The 16,199-nt window shown below is 37.0% G+C and overlaps 1 protein-coding gene across 2 annotated transcripts in view; it reads right to left on the bottom strand.

Moving 5' to 3' along the window:
• Positions 1-5,584: 5,584 nt before the first annotated feature.
• The window catches only part of olfm2a (olfactomedin 2a), a 110,795-nt gene continuing 100,180 nt past the window's right edge, over positions 5,585-16,199 (bottom strand). For both annotated transcript variants that reach the window (XM_055188610.2, XM_055188608.2), the window contains exon 6: positions 5,585-6,549. In XM_055188610.2, the coding sequence (XP_055044585.1) occupies positions 5,875-6,549 (675 nt within the window). In that variant the 3' untranslated portion in view covers positions 5,585-5,874. The remainder of the gene's footprint in view (positions 6,550-16,199) is intronic.

Here is a 16,199-nt window from a genome sequence, read left to right as displayed (position 1 = left end):
GACGTAACGGTTTTTGGTCACATCTCAACATGATACAAATTCCCTGGTCACAAGATTTGAACTTACTCTGAGAAACATCATTTGCACAAGCTTGCATTTCCTGTCTGGCACATTCGCATGCGTATGAATGGAAGTCAATGGAACGAAAAGTGTAGCGTTACCGCCTCTTAAAGCAACACTATGTAGTTTTTTTACCTTTAAATAATGTCTCTAAAATTATTTCAGTGATAGAACAACTCTTAACTGGACAAATTGTACTGTTGCTGCAACCTTAGCAGCCTCCTAGCTGCTACAAGCACACTGTGAAAGTGGCGGTGGAGGGTAGAGCACACAGCTCCGCCCCTCCCCCTGCCTGCAGAAGAGTGTCTGATACCAGGCACTGTTGCACTTTTCAACCACATGGGGGAGCTGTAAGTCAATTTTACATGGAAACTACATAGTGTTGCTTTAACATATATGCTTTTAAATATACCGTGAATGCACTGTTTGTTGCACTAAAGTTGCTTTTGGTTGAAAGCGCTTGCCAAATGCATAAACTGTAAAATTATATGTTAAGATTGGAAAGTGTGCCAAGAAGTTTCTAACAGTTTAAATGTTGCTTACAAATCTATTGAAGAACACTTGTATAATATTCCTGTGGTGCTTTCATGGCCTTTACCTTAAACTGAGTTCCCATTTGTAATTGCCTGGAGAGTCCAGTGTACACTCTTGTGTACAAAAATTCTAGGTTATTTTCAACCCAGCATTGGGTCAAAAAGGGACGAGCCCAGTCCTTGGGTTACATTTACCCAGGAAATGTTTATATTTGACCAAACAAACAAAACAATTTTGCATTTTGGGGTGAACAAAACCCAGCATAGGTAAAATCCCATCCCCTTTTGCCCAAACACTAGGTTGAAAATAACCCAGCATTTTTTTTAGAGTGTAGTTTTCTCATTTTATGTCTGGTTGAAAAGAAAGCCTTGCAGGTTGGAAACTAAATGTGGGCGAGCAGAACCGTTTTTTCATTTAAATGGTTTATAGCATAAATCAATTTTTTACCATTAAATTGTTTTCTCCTGGTTTGAGCATTTTCCACTTTCTACATATTGAGTTTGATATGATTTACACTGCCTCATGCTATAAAAACCTCTTTGGAAAAGCTGTGTTGCACAGCGACAATTTCACAGAACAATTTGAGTTTAACTCAAACTCAAAATGTAATTATCCGAGAGCTTTTTAAAAGTAAACAACAGTCACTTTTTTCTGGTGTCCTTCAGACAGATATAGTGCAGTGTGTGCTACACACAACCAAAAATTGCATTTCAGTGTTAAACTTTTGACTTATCTTTATATACAGAATTTTTTACTCCACTTCGTTAAGCACTAGGCAGTTAGTTGTCTTTAAATTGACTCAAGAAATCCAAGTATTTTAAAACAAACTGTTCTTGCAGCTAAGTTTTAGTATAGTATATGGGAGAGCAGGGGCGAAAGTAAAATTTTTCAGAAAAACTTCATTTTAAAGGGGACATTTCACAAGACTTTTTTAAGACGTAAAATACATTTTTGGTGTCTCCAGAGTAATGTATGTATGTAAAGTTTTAGCTCAAAATACCATATAGATCATTTATTATAGCAGGTTAAAATTGCCACTTTGTAAGTGTGAGTTTTTGGGGTGTCCTTTAAAATGCAAATGAGTTGATCTTTGCACTAAATGGCAGGGTCGTGGTTGGATAGTGCAGATTAAGGGGCGGTAATGACCCCTTATGACATCAAAAGGGGAGCCAAATTTCAATTAGCTATTTTTTCACATGCTTGCAGAGAAAGGTTTACCAAAACTAAGTTACTGGGTTGATCTTTTAAACATTTTCTAGGTTGATAGAAGCACTGGGGACCCAATTATAGCACTTAAACATGGAAAAAGTCCAGGTTTTTAGGACATGTCCTCTTTAAAAGCTAATGTTATAGACAAAGATATATTTTTGCTATGATCAATAACTCACATGTGTGGTCTATAAATATCAATTTTGAACAAATGTAAAACGACTTAAGTATAATTTCACTTTAAACATAAGTAGCGCATTGCTACTTTTGACCCTTTCAGCTGGGACGAAAGTAACACACAGGTGTATCAAAAGTAGATAAAACAAAATAGATTTTTGTGTTACACTCGTCTTTAGTAAAGATACATGACTATTACCTTAATTAATATGTAACCGCAAACATATTTTGTCATTTATCTTTGCAAAAAAATAATTAAGTTACATTTTAATTTTACATTTCAGCTTCATCAAATGTTTAAAAAGCAACCTGACTGTACAAACTTGAATTTCAATATTCAACACTATAAACAATATGAAAATTTTATTAGCATAATATAAATTCTTAACATAATGCAACAGTATTAGCAGCGGGACAAAAGTAACAAGTGTTACTTTCATCCCGACAGGATCTCCTGACATTTAAACTCAATTTACTTTTATTTTGAAAAACTCTGAGAAGTCAAACTTCAGGATGTGTTAGAGCACTAAATAACCTGTAGATTGATCAGTACTGTAACACATGAAACTAAAAAAGTGTTATTAGAAAAAATGCCCGCTTTATACTTACCATGGTTGAAAACAGCTTTCCAGACTTGCATGCACGAAACAATGATGAAATAACGCAATATTTGTCAGCTCTGTCAAGGGTTGCGTGCTAAAGATGCTGTCATAGTTTGGAATTCAAATCAGGGCTCTAAGGAAATCACTAAAATTACTTTCGCCCCGGTTCTCCCCTACACTGTAAAAAGTTGAATTAACTTAAAAATTACTTTAATTGGTAAAAACTTTAAGTGAAAATTTTAAGTTGTAAAACCTTCAATATTTAGGTGTTACCAATTGAAGTAATTTTTTTTAAGTAGATCCAACTTTCACTTTTTACAGTGTACTTTTGCACTGGGCATGATACATTTCTGGCAGTGTTGTGCCTGAACGAGTTCATAGTTCATGAACTCGTTCATATTTTGGGTGAATGTGAACTGAACGTACTGTATTACTGCCTGATGAGCGTTACTGTGAACTCGTTCATTCTGGTGTTTGTGAATGGCACGCTCTCTCAGTTTAACATCCTTCAATAGGGTGCCAGATTTCTATAGAGTCTTCCAGGTGAAAACACACTGTAAACAGGCCTTAATGTGTAGCGGAAAAAACACCCAATCTGGCAACACCAGCCACCAGTGTTTCATGGCTGCATGCATCATCAAAACAAAAAGCCGCATGGAGGTGACGCACTGACTCTGGACGCTGCTGAAATCATTTGAACATTAAATAACATCATATTTGTCCCAAATCGTTACCGATTAACATAGGCTGCTAACGCGTATTCTGGATCTTGAAATAGACTCTAAGCTCACGCTATTTAACGTGCATGTGCGGTGTGCGATATCTGCGAGTTGTCCTACACGCGACGCTGCGCAGTGCTTCTCGCCCGGTGTCAACCCTCTTGAAGCACCCGGCTAGTCTTTCAAGGTATATGCAAGCAAATACAAAAATTTTAAGACAGTCTATGCAATGTAAACCCTGGTTGGATAAGGATTTAAAGTTGGATATGAAGATGAAATCTGACGCATTTAGCTTCAGTGTTAAAACTGATAAAATAATTCCTGTCTGTGCTTCTATGGGCTAAAATGGCAATAATTTTTAATAAAATAATATGGGAAAAAAGAACTATAAATTATTTCATTTTTGGAACTGTGAACAATTTTGAAATATGAACTAAAATATGAATTTTGTGAACTGAACTTTGAACTAGTTCATGTAGAAAGTGAACATTCCCAACACAGATTTTTGGTGCCTTAAATTTTTAAGTACAATTAAATTGGCTTTGCATGTCATTTTAAGTTACTATTTTAAAGTTTGTAACTTTATTAGGTTATTCAGGGATCCCACGGGTCCTTGAAATCCTTGAAATTTGTGAATTTGGGGGGGAAATTCAAGGCCCTGGGAAGTTTTTGAAAATATACATGCATAGATACAGGTCATTGAAAGTGCTTGAATCTATTTTATGCAAGGCGTTTTCTGGAAGAAAATCCATATTGTTCCCTGTGTAGTGTAGGATAATATCATACAAATTCTAGACTTTTTAAGCACACGTGCTAAACTATTTGCTTTAAATGCTTATATCTTCTGTATGTGAATGTTGATTCATACCAAAATGCTTTTTTGCATAGTTGTGTTTGACACATGAAAACGTCTCGGGTTACGTATGTAACTGTTGTTCCCTGAGAAGGGAACGAGACACTGTGTCTCCCTTGCCATACTTCCTCCGTCCTTGTAATGCCGTCTTTGGCAATATTTCACATAGCGATATACTTACTGGCTCCCGCATCACCCTGTCTTTGTCGTTAAGCCTCACCATTGGTTGAATTTGATATACACATTCAGATGCACTTACCCCTGGAATCGTCCCCAAAGTGTCGCAGTGACGCAGCGCGAGTTCCCTCCAAAGGGAACTGTAACAATGTATCTTAAAACTTTATACGATGTAGCCTTGCTCTCACTTGAAATGTGTCCCCACATTTAGTAGTATTTGAGGGTATTTGACCTGGAAAGTCCTTAAAAAGGTCCTTAAATTTGAAGTTAACTAAGATGTGGAAACCCTGGTTATAGTAGCAACAACTATACCTGGCAAAAATGTAAAACAGTAAGTTGAAATGAATTGATCCATCAATTTGATTGTACTTATTATTGTCCACTGTGAGAAAAAAAGGTCCCTAGCTGTGACTGGGGTGGTACGCTTTCAAAAAGTACACATTTGTACCTTTAATTATATTAATGTACTGTACACAATGTTAACAGATCCTTGAATTCTTGCCAAAGTGCCAAACCTCTCCGCACAGCAGTGATCTATGCTCCTCTTCTTTAGCAAACCAAATCCAAAACATTTTATTTTCAACAACACTCTAAAAATGGCTGGGTTATTTTTGACCCATAATGGGTAAATATTGGACAGAACACATGCTGGGTTAAAAATATTAAATCATATTGTGTTAAATAGCATAACACAAAAAATGTGCACATCCTTTCTTAGAGTGTAGATCTAAGTTGATTGCACAGAACCACATCAATACCTTCAAAGTGTTCCTATTTGAATTTAAATCTTCTGTAACAGGTAGTTGGACGGTCCTCTAATGTAATATTTTTACGAGGTGCAGCATGCTGAGGAGGTGCGCCTTGCCAGAAAAATCAAACAGATTGCAATTTGGCAAGCGCAAACCGGCAACAACAACAACATCAGGAGGCATCGCTGTAGCCCAGGGCCTCATCTGTCCGACTGAATGCTATTGCATTTTTATTCACCCTCCTGCTGTCTCCATCTCCACCGATACCTCACCCTACTGCCCTTCACGGCACCGAGCTCCGCCTGACTGACATCTCTCCGCAGGACGGCTGACACCAAACGGGAGCTGGATTCACTTCCAGAAGCGTGAGTCAGCTGCGGCACGTCTCCGGTTTAAATACAGCGGGGAAGAAATGTCGACCGAACAAACATTTACACAAACTCTCCTCACACAACACAGCTGTCAGTCACCACTGGCCTTTAAAATAAAAGCCAAACTCGGAAGAAAAGGTAAAGTTTGATGTTTATTTATTTCTTGTTTTCCACAAATAAAAAGAAAGTACTCATGCTGAATCATCACAGGAAAGAAAATGAAGGCTCGGCCCGTATATCTGTACCCATCTCGGTCTCTTCAAAACGTTAGATTAATAATAGCACTCTATGAATTTTGGAATGCAGTAAAAAAGTCTAAGCTTTAGTCACATCCTCCTCCACATAAATGTTTGCGTGTGTTCATGTGTGGGCTTTTGTGTGTGCGCGAGAGTGTACATTTGTGTATGAGTGGATCCGTACGACTTAGTCCTCTGCGGTTTTTATGACCTGGAACAACGTGACGTTGTAGAGGACTTGATGTCCGTTGTTCCAAGTGTACAGCACTCTTTCCCGCGGGTTGTAGTCCATCATGGAGATGTGAGAGTATTGGTTATGGAAGGGAATGTCCGTGTACTCGTAGGTCGAGGTGTTGGTGTAATACGCAAAGTAGATCTTAGCACCGGCGAGGTGGGAGTTGGTGACGTACAGCGTGCCGCAGATCATGAACGACTCGCCGGCGCTGCGTTTAGGAAAGCCTGTATCCCACGTCTGAAGCACTTCCAGGCTCTGCGGCTCCAGACGGCTGATGACGATGTTGCCCGCGTTGGGAATGGTGGTGTAGACGGCCCACAGCCCGTTCTCGTCGGCCATGAGGTCGATGTCGGACGATCCGCCCCAGGAATAGGGGAAGGTGTTGTTGTAGCCCGCGCCGCTGAGGCTGCGCTGCACCAGGACGCTTCGGGATCTGAAGTGGTACTTGATGATGATATTACTCTGGTATTTGTTGTAGTAGAGCGAGCCGTTGTAGACCACATGACCTGTACCAGCCCACGGATGCGGTAGGAGATGTTGCACGAAGTTCTGGCCCTTCATGAAGTCGTTCATCGTGCGGTACTCCAGAACGCGACGACCTTTAAAGTAACCGTCCATTGACCATACCTGAGAGATAGAGAGAGAAGTCATTACACATTAGGAAAACTACTTGCTTTTAAACCTGAAATATTACTTTATTTTAGGGGTGTCCTCGACTAAGGATTTATATAGTTGAATCAGAATTGTCGAATCTTTTTATAGTCGACCGATAGTCGAATCATCTCTGTGTGTGCATGGGTTGGGAGAGAGACCAGTCCAGGTACAAATTGGTAACTTTTATTTTTTTTCACAAGCAGCACAAACAAACAACTTTCTGATAAAGTGACCAAAACTGTCTTTCAAGTGATGAACAAAGACAAAACTGACGATTCATTTATATCTTTTTTTAAATAAAATGTAAGGCAACATAAACATTTGTTTAACCATTCCTCAAAACATTTTAAAGCCACGATCTACAGAATATCACACAAAGATATAACAAAAAACATTTTGATAACTAAACCTAAAAAAATAACAAATGTGATCCTGCCTTGGAAACCCTGGCTACAATTCAGCGATTTTATTTAATTTGGAGATTTAGCACGTCAAAGCTGTCATGACTAAAAAAACGACAAATGATATATAATTTGTGATTGTAACTGTAAATGATAAAAACTAAGCTTTTTTATAACAAGAAAAACACTGAAATTAATGATTTTATAGACACTATACGCGTTATTATTTAGCACGGAAATACCTGCTTGCTTATTTGACGACTTATTTTTCACAGAAACATCTGATGATTCTTATATTTTTTTTCAGGAATCTCTTTTCTATCATTTGAGTGAACACCGACCATAATATTAAATCATAAGAAAGTCGTGTCAGGCATAAATATAGGTTCAGTGCAGATATTTTCCGTGTCATCACCGAAATTTAAAGACACACTATGCAGTTATTTTACCTTAATATAACAGCTTCAAAGTTATTTTGGTGGTAAACAAAGTCATAGTAAGGCGAATCATCCTCCTGTTGAAGCTCGAGGAGGACGCCGCTAACAAAACCACCAATGTAAGCTTGAGAGAACCGCCCCTGACAAATCTCGTGAGAATCACGACTTGCTTTACGGCAACAATGTCACACACGTTAGGCTTGTTCGACTTCGTGCGGCGCTGCAAGAACCGACCACCGGATGACGTCAAAGTACCGCAAGAATGATCCGAGACGGCACTTTGACGTCATCCGGGTGTCGATCAAGCCTATAACAACAACTGCATGCGCGAATTTGAGACGTGAGGCTAAACGATTTAAAAGTTAAGAAAGCGCGTTCGGAAGAGAGTAGGAAAAGGAAAAGAGAATCTGACCGTGTTAGGAACCGGACAAGAGTCCCACTCGGTCACGCTTTTACTTGTTGGCGTGAGCTAAAAGACAGCACTGGATGCAACAGGGATTCTGATCTGCCGATCTTGTTGATGGACTACTAAGTAAATCTCTTATTTGTAAACTTGTTTGCGGTCTATGTTGTATGTTGTTGCGCTTGCTTGTAGTATGTCATGCGATTATCATGACAACAGTTGTCAACATCTCACATAATTATCAGGACATAAATAAGCCTAGAGGTTTTAAATAGTGTAAACATGCACAATTTGCAAACTATTATGATAAATAGCAATAATCATGTATAGTGACATTATAACAAACATCGTTATGAAATAATGCAACGTACACAATTAACTTTGTCATGGCATTTTGTAATGTTTACATTACAATAAAAGAACACAAATGAAATGTTAAGTAGACATAGACTATAGACTGTTTAATTGTGATTTAGCTGCCATCATGTAAAAACGTTATAAGCCAGCAAACGCGGTACTTTATTATTATATGCACTCTACACTTGAAATAAACTTCTTATTATCCTATTACCATCATCTGTAGTTTAGTAGACTATGCAGTAGCCTAATATTTGTAGGAAATTGTGAAACATTACCTGGTCATTATCTTTGGAGGTGTACTAGAGTGGGAAATTACGACAGTTGCAAGTATTCTCCAGCGACTCTAGGGGTCGCTGTTTGACAAAAACGCCGAAAATGCATAGAGCGCCTTTAAAGATACGGCTTACCTGTTTTGTAGTTAAACTTTTAACAAGATAACCACCCTGTTTTAAATACATTTTAAAATGTATACCTGTCGAAAAACATCCTTTTTTATGTGTAGTTTGATGAACTCCTAAATATGAGACGCAGAGCACCTAGCCCGTTCGGCTAAAAATTAAATAGATAAATAAAATAACCCAGAGTGATTTATAAATAAAATAAAATAAAGAATTGTTTTGTCTTTTGCCAGCTTTGTCTTTTAACTGTAGAAACAAAGAGGCAATGGTTTATTAAACTAGAAAACTCTTATGGACGTGTAGCACTGTCCAGGGGTTGTTGGATTTATTAACGCATTTTTAAAATATTTATTGAAAGCTGCTACTTCACATATTATTTGCAGGATTATCATAATATTCTGTATATTAATATATTGGGAGAAAACTGTTATATGTGAAATCAGATAATGTGCACCCATATACACTGCAAAAAATGATTTTCAAGAAAAAAATTCTTAGTATTTATGTCTTGTTTTCAGTAAAAATATCAAAAAATTCTTAAATTAAGATGCTTTGTCTTGATGAGCAAAACGTCCCAAATTTTTTAGAGCAAAAATATCAAATTTAAGTTAATTTGTGCATTTTGTGCATTATTTTCTATTTCTCTTGTTTTTTATTCTTATTTTTAACTGTTTTATACTTTTAATCCTGTTTTATTCTTTTTCACACATTTAAACAGTTTTTATTAAAATCACATCTATTTTCTTTTAATTGATATTTTAAATTCATGTATCTTTGATTTTTGTTTTCTCATTTCTATGTAAAGCACTTTGAATGACCTTTGTGTATGAAATGTGCTATACAAATAAACTTGCCTTGCCTTGCCTTGGCATAAAACAAGCAAAAAAAAAAATCTGCCAATGGGGTAAGCAAATTTTTCTTGATTTTTTCTTGAATGTAGTGTTTAAGAAAAATTTTTAAGATTTTCAAGAAAAATCATCTTAATTTAAGAATTTTTAGATATTTATATAAAACAAGACAAAAATACTAAGAAATTTTTTCTTGAAAATAATTTTTTGCAGTGTACTGCCTAAATTGAATGATCCTCATTTCATAACACATCTGCGATGATTCGACTGTGAGATTCGACTATCGTTGCATCGAATCTTCGACTATTCGAGGTCACCCCTACTCTATTTGTTTTCCATTTTGACAGTTTTTCAAGGACATGGCAAAAAAAAGTCAGCCACTGTGGCACTGTGATGAAAGTAAAATAAATATGATTTAATCTTCATAAATTGTGCCCGTAATATTTTATCTAATACAATAACATAGCAGGAATGACCCAGATGTAAAATGCATGATGGATAGAAATGAATAAAGATTGAGCAGGTAGGAAATGAGAGTGAAAGTGAAGGCATAAAGATGGATAACACACATCAAACAATACGGCATTTCCTGACAGAGCGATAGCAGAGACTTTCTTCCTGTGACTCTAACAGTGCACAGTATGTGTGTAACACTGTGTGTGTGTGTGTGTGTGTGTGTGTGTGTGTTGTCAGATCTATTGATCTGCTCTCTGTGTGGGAGAGAAGAGGCTGTATGTGCTTTGCACTCGGCTCCATCATTCGTTCTCTGCCCTTTTCCACTCCACATTCACAGGAAATCAATCCCGTTAGCAGCTTTCCATCTCTCTCTTCCTCTCTCTCCGTGTTCTTCCTCTCTTAGGTATCTATCAAGCACAGCCAGATCTTTCCATAGCCCTGCAACATATTCTCTTTATTAAGCAACCCTAATGAAACCTCCGACTGTAGCTTATTTAAAATGTTATTGTGTTCTTGCTCCCGTATAATGAAAGCCCTTGGAGGATTTAATGCTATATTTGCCTCATCTTTTCTCTTCCCCCCTCCTCCCCCCTTCTGCAGGCTCTCTCCCCAGTTTCTCATTCCACAGAGAGATGCGCTGGATGCATTTATTTTTAGGCTGCATTTTGACTGGAGTAGAGGCGAGCAGGTGACTTATGGACAGGCAGGATAATTGGAACATTAAGTATAGCATTTCCTTTGTCGGCTAAATGAGTCCCTGTAGATCACAGACCCGAGCTGTGGTCACATTGCGGTCAGCCTATATATTAATCGAGGTGAATGCTCTCACTGGACAGCTCCTTCTGCACGGTGTTTAGTGATTGATATAACTTAACGTAAATGCTGTCATGTAAATATACTTAATAGATTTTTGATGTTACAGCTAAGATTTGTGTAATAAAAATTTCACAAGAGCACATACATTGACCTAAAGTGGGTGCTCGACTAAAAAATATATGTACAGTCGGTACACCAAACCTCCTAAAGTATCAAAAATTTATTTAGTAAAAGACTTTGCTCAAAATACTACAAGTCTTACATTAAATCAATTTTCAGTGTCTATTTACACATAGTGTAATAGCCACAAGGGATGCTATTTGCACTATTTACACTAGCTCCACCCACCAATGTCTGTCTCAACCACATAAGTTTTTCTCAGTCGCTTTGAAGCATTTCTCGAATCATTTTTAAAATTTGCAAAATAATGCATGCATTTCTCAGAACAATTCATACAAACTGCACAACATCGTGCATGTCCTCCAAAAGCCTGTAACTTGTTCAAAATCCTTAGTTCATCCCTTAAATTTTTATGTCAGTGAACATGTCAGTCCCATAAAAATGGCAAGTCCGTGTGTCATTGTTCATGACCAAGCCATGTTGTCAATATAGGGTAAACAATTATGTGTTTTCTGATGTAAACTGTGGACGAATTCACATTTTCAATTTTTTTTTGTTTAAACAAACTTCACACATTGTGTTTAAAAAAAAAAAAAACTAATATTTTACAGTACAAATAAAAAAATAAAAAAATTAGAAAGGTTCACTGTATACTGTAAGACGTGTCAACACTGTTAGACATTTCTGTAAATTTTACAGTTATTTGCTGTATATCAGCCAGTATAATATTGCAAACTATTTATAAAAAATGGCAAGTCCCATAAAAATGGCAAGTCCGTGTGTCATTGTTCATGACCAAGCCATGTTGTCAATATAGAATAAACAATTATGTGTTTTCTGATGTAAACTGTGGACGAATTCACATTTTCAATTTTTTTTGTTTAAACAAACTTCACACATTGTGTTTAAAAAAAAAAAAAACTAATATTTTACAGTACAAATAAAAAAAATAACAAAATTAGAAAGGTTCACTGTATACTGTAAGACATGTCAACACTGTTAGACATTTCTGTAAATTTTACAGTTATTTGCTGTATATCACCCAGTATAATATTGCAAACTATTTATACAGTAAATAACTGTAATTTGCATTGCATTATGGGAATTTTCTGTGACATCAATCATCATATACACTAATTTACTGTATTTTACTGTATTAAAATTGCTGTATTATACTGTGTTTATTCTAACAGTCTTTTTGGCTGTATTTTCCTTATTCACACAAATCTTAATTTGAGTTATAGTAATATAGGGGAGAGCGGGGGTGAAAGTAACGCGGGACAAAAGTAACAAAGCGATTTTCTCCGAGCCCTGATAACATTTGCATCCCAAACTACTGTGACAGCATCTTTAGTACACAAACCCTTGACAGAGCTGACAAATATCACGCTATTTCGTTGACGTTTTCCGCGTGTACATCCAGAAAGGATGTCAATTCCTAAAGCTGTAATTTTTTTATTATAACAACAGTGTTGACAGTAAGCTACTGTAAAAATCTCTAAAAATGTCTAACAGTGAAATTGTCTGTAACTCAAAATTTCAAGATTCACTTGACAGCAATTTATCAATTCAGTACACATTTTCAAAAGACTAAACTATGGAAAACACGCATACAGTAACAGATTATGACATAAAGGTCATCAATTTTGCATGACATACTTTGTACCAACTAATTCCTAAATGTTTTGAGGTATATGACTATCCAACAAAAACCAGTATAATGTATTTTGATGAAAATCACATAAGCAATTGAAAATGTAGCAAACAGCAGATAATTGTAGATAATCATCTGCGTGATTGTACCAAAGCATTTGCAATTTGTCGTGCACAAATGACTTGATGATGTTGAGGTTGAACAGTGTTTTGAAAAATTAATTTCTGATCTGAGAAATACTCCAAAGGGACTGAGAAAAACTACAACAAAAAGATGTGCAAAACTCATCGTCTTCAGTGACAATTGACCTCGCTTTTCACCCTTTCCTAATCATATATTACATCGAAAAGGCATTAACTTTGAATAAAAATGAAGAAAATGTTTGAAAAGTGGAAATAAAGTGCCTAACAAGTACAGTACAGTACAGCACAGCACATGGCAAAGGCGCCGATCACGGGGTGCTCGAGACACAAAATATTCTCCATTCATTTAACCAAAATGATGCTAATTTATAAATCAAATGTAATGTTAGCACATCTTGCGGTCAAGTGCACATTATGAAAGGAGTCCGCGAGATCAAACGGGGTCAAATGTCTTGACTTTTCATTTTAAAAAAATTGTCAGAAAGTGCGTGTGCAGTGGATCACGCAGATTTGTGGTTCTGTTGATTGCAGACTCTTGTTATTGATAGGCTATAAGACTTGTCAATCATCCCCGCAGTGCCGCTGCTAGCCATTTTGGTGCCCTAAGCATAATTCCTTTATAATGCCCCCCACCCCGACCCTAAGAAAAAAAAAACGTTTGTTTTTGCCAGTTTAATTTTTTATTGCCAAACATATAACTTAATAGCAGAAAGTAAAATCTTCACAACTTTAGCCAACACACACTACACATTTGAAAGTGCAAACTTTTATAGAATAGCAAAACAGAAAAATTACCAAACTTAAATTATCAAAATAATCCAGACATGTTTTTCCCAAGTTCAATGTCACTTTAAATAAATTACATTAAATAAACATCAATAAGTAAACAAGAATACTCATTCTTAAATAAAACAAAGATTCAGAGAACTAAGTGTCACAGTAATGTTTGCTTCATATCATGACGTTTTATATTTATATATATTTAAGAGTGATGAATTGTAACATGTGCACTGACTGCTAACGTTAACTTTTACTGAGAAAGTATTAACCACCGTCACGTCAAAATAAACCACAAAATAACTGCTCAATATCTAGAGACGAAAGTAAAAGCTGCGCCAGTTATTTGTAAAATGCATATGCATAGGTAATGTTTTACAGTAATGTTTCTCAATTTAGCTTGCACTGAAGTTATAAATTATAACAACATAGTTTGCTAAACATTAATATCAGCACAGCAAGTTCGAGGCGCATTACGATTAGCAGCAACTGCAGCTGCAGCCCTTGCGCATTTCCCTTATTTAGAAGTGAATGATTAAACATGATGGACTTACCTGCAAGTAATGCACGGGCATCATCCCGCAGTTTCTTTTTTTCCGATCCTGACTCCTGCTGTCTTTTCGGGGACATTTCCAAAAGTTGCCTTCTGACTGGCCGTTTCTCTATCCGAAAGCTGCAGCCTGCGCGAGGTCGCATATGCAGGCTGCATACGTCATCATGCTTTATTTCAGTTAACTGAACATTACATTAGCAAGTCATAAGCATATTACAACAATTTACGATTAACTAAGAATAATAGTTAACTTTATAATTGTTAATATTACGAAACAAGAAAGTTTTGATGACGTGTGCAGCCTATAAATGCGACCTCTGGAGGCTGCAGCCTTCGGATTGAAAAACGGCCTCTGTCAAACTTCGTCAGGCGCCCGCGCGATCAACCGGCACGGACAATCAAAGGCTGGGGGGCATACTTTCTAGACTAGAGCCATTAAATTATCTCGTTCCCCCTTTTTTGTAACATATACATGGATAAAAAGGGCCTAATAATATTTTTATAGGCTAATGAAATAATTTCAGCATTAAACATTTTTTTCATTGGGCTATTATTTTTGGTGCCCCTCAGCACGTGGTGCCCTACGCACAGCGCGTGATGCGCGTTATGGGAGCGGCGGGGCTGCATCCCCGCTTTCTATATAGTGGATGAACTCTGTGCTATGATTGGAGATATTCTTCCTTTTTCTGTTGCTTGTTTAAGGCGTCACCAGGTTTTTGCATTGTTTAGAGTGACAAATCGCACCAGCGTACTTTGAGGTCAAAATACGTACCTGCCACACAAAATGCCTACAGGTTGGCAGGTTTGCTATTTTAACCTACTGAAAATAGCATAGCGCTAAGAAATGCTGATATTGTTACTATTGTTACACAAGTGTAAATGCACGCAGACTGATCTTACGGAAAGTTGTGTTATAGTCACAAAATATTTAATAAATTCAGCTTTTTTTCATGCCTTAAGCACGAATGTCTTTTTCGTGTCAGTCGCACAAATTTCTATAAATAGTTTTTCATGTCTGTGGCACGACTTGCGCGCCATTTTATGTATTGTTTTCTCATTGTTTTTTCCTAACCCAAACCCTACTCCAGGTGAGAATAGTTTTAAAAGCAGAAGAAAAACATGTAGAAACCAATACATAAAACTAACTCAAACCCAAATCTAACCCCAACCCCAAGCGACAATGATTTAAAAATAGGAAAAACAATAAGAAAACAAGAAAAAAGGAAAGTCGTGCCACAGACACGAAAAACTATTTATAGAAATTCGACTGACACGAAAAAGACATTCGTGCTCAAGGCACGAAAAAAAGCTGAATTTCGTGCCACTCACACGAATAAATTAATCAATTTTTTTTGTGACCATAACACGACCAGCCTGATCTCACGAATTTCCGTGTTATAGTCACATAATATTTTGCTCATTTATCTGTGTCATTCTCATGGATCTCCGCATTTATTCTGTGTCTGTACCACGGACTTTCTTTTCCGTGTCAGTTTCATGTATTGGAGAGTTGGGTTTGGATGTCATTTTATGTAACAGAAAGTGTTCTAACCCCAAACCCAAGCGGCAAGGGTTTAAAAATAGGAAAAACAATTGGGTAACCAATACGTGAAACTGACACGGAAAAGAAAGTCCGTGGTACGGACACGGAAAAATGCGGAGATCCGTAAGAATGACACGGATAAATGAGCAAAATATTCCGTGACTATACCACGGAAATTTGTGAAGTCAGGTTGAACACGACTTGCCGTGAGATCATGTTGATCTAACGCTACTTTTCTGAATGACTACAAGAGTAAAAAAATTGTGATCATGAAAGCGCTAGAACAAACTGATTCTGCTGAAAAATCTATAAAACACAGCTAAACCAGTTTACTGGTCTAAGGTGGTTTAAGCTTTTTTATCAAGACTGTCCAATTCCTGTCTAGCTGTGGGTAATTATTGACAGTGATTGGTGACATAGTCGCATAAACAAGTTGTTAATATCCTACCCCCTCGTGGAGTGATTAATATAAGGACTGTGGATCTGACAGGAACAGTAAGATTTAGGAGAAAGATGGAGTGATGGAGCGAAAGAGTGTGAGCATGACGGAGAGGGAAAAAAAGGAGGGAGGAAGATAAAATGGGAGAAGAACAATTTATCAGTGACTCAGCTCTCTGGATGCTGAGGGGCAGCTTCACTGTACCAAAAGACTGACTCAGTGACATTGTGTGTGTGTGTGTGTGTGTGTCTCCAGGGAAAGGCAGCTCATCATCA

Source organism: Misgurnus anguillicaudatus, chromosome 19 (assembly GCF_027580225.2).
Source record: "Misgurnus anguillicaudatus chromosome 19, ASM2758022v2, whole genome shotgun sequence".
Taxonomy (NCBI): Eukaryota; Metazoa; Chordata; class Actinopteri; order Cypriniformes; family Cobitidae; genus Misgurnus; species Misgurnus anguillicaudatus.
This window is presented reverse-complemented; position numbering and strand designations above follow the sequence as displayed.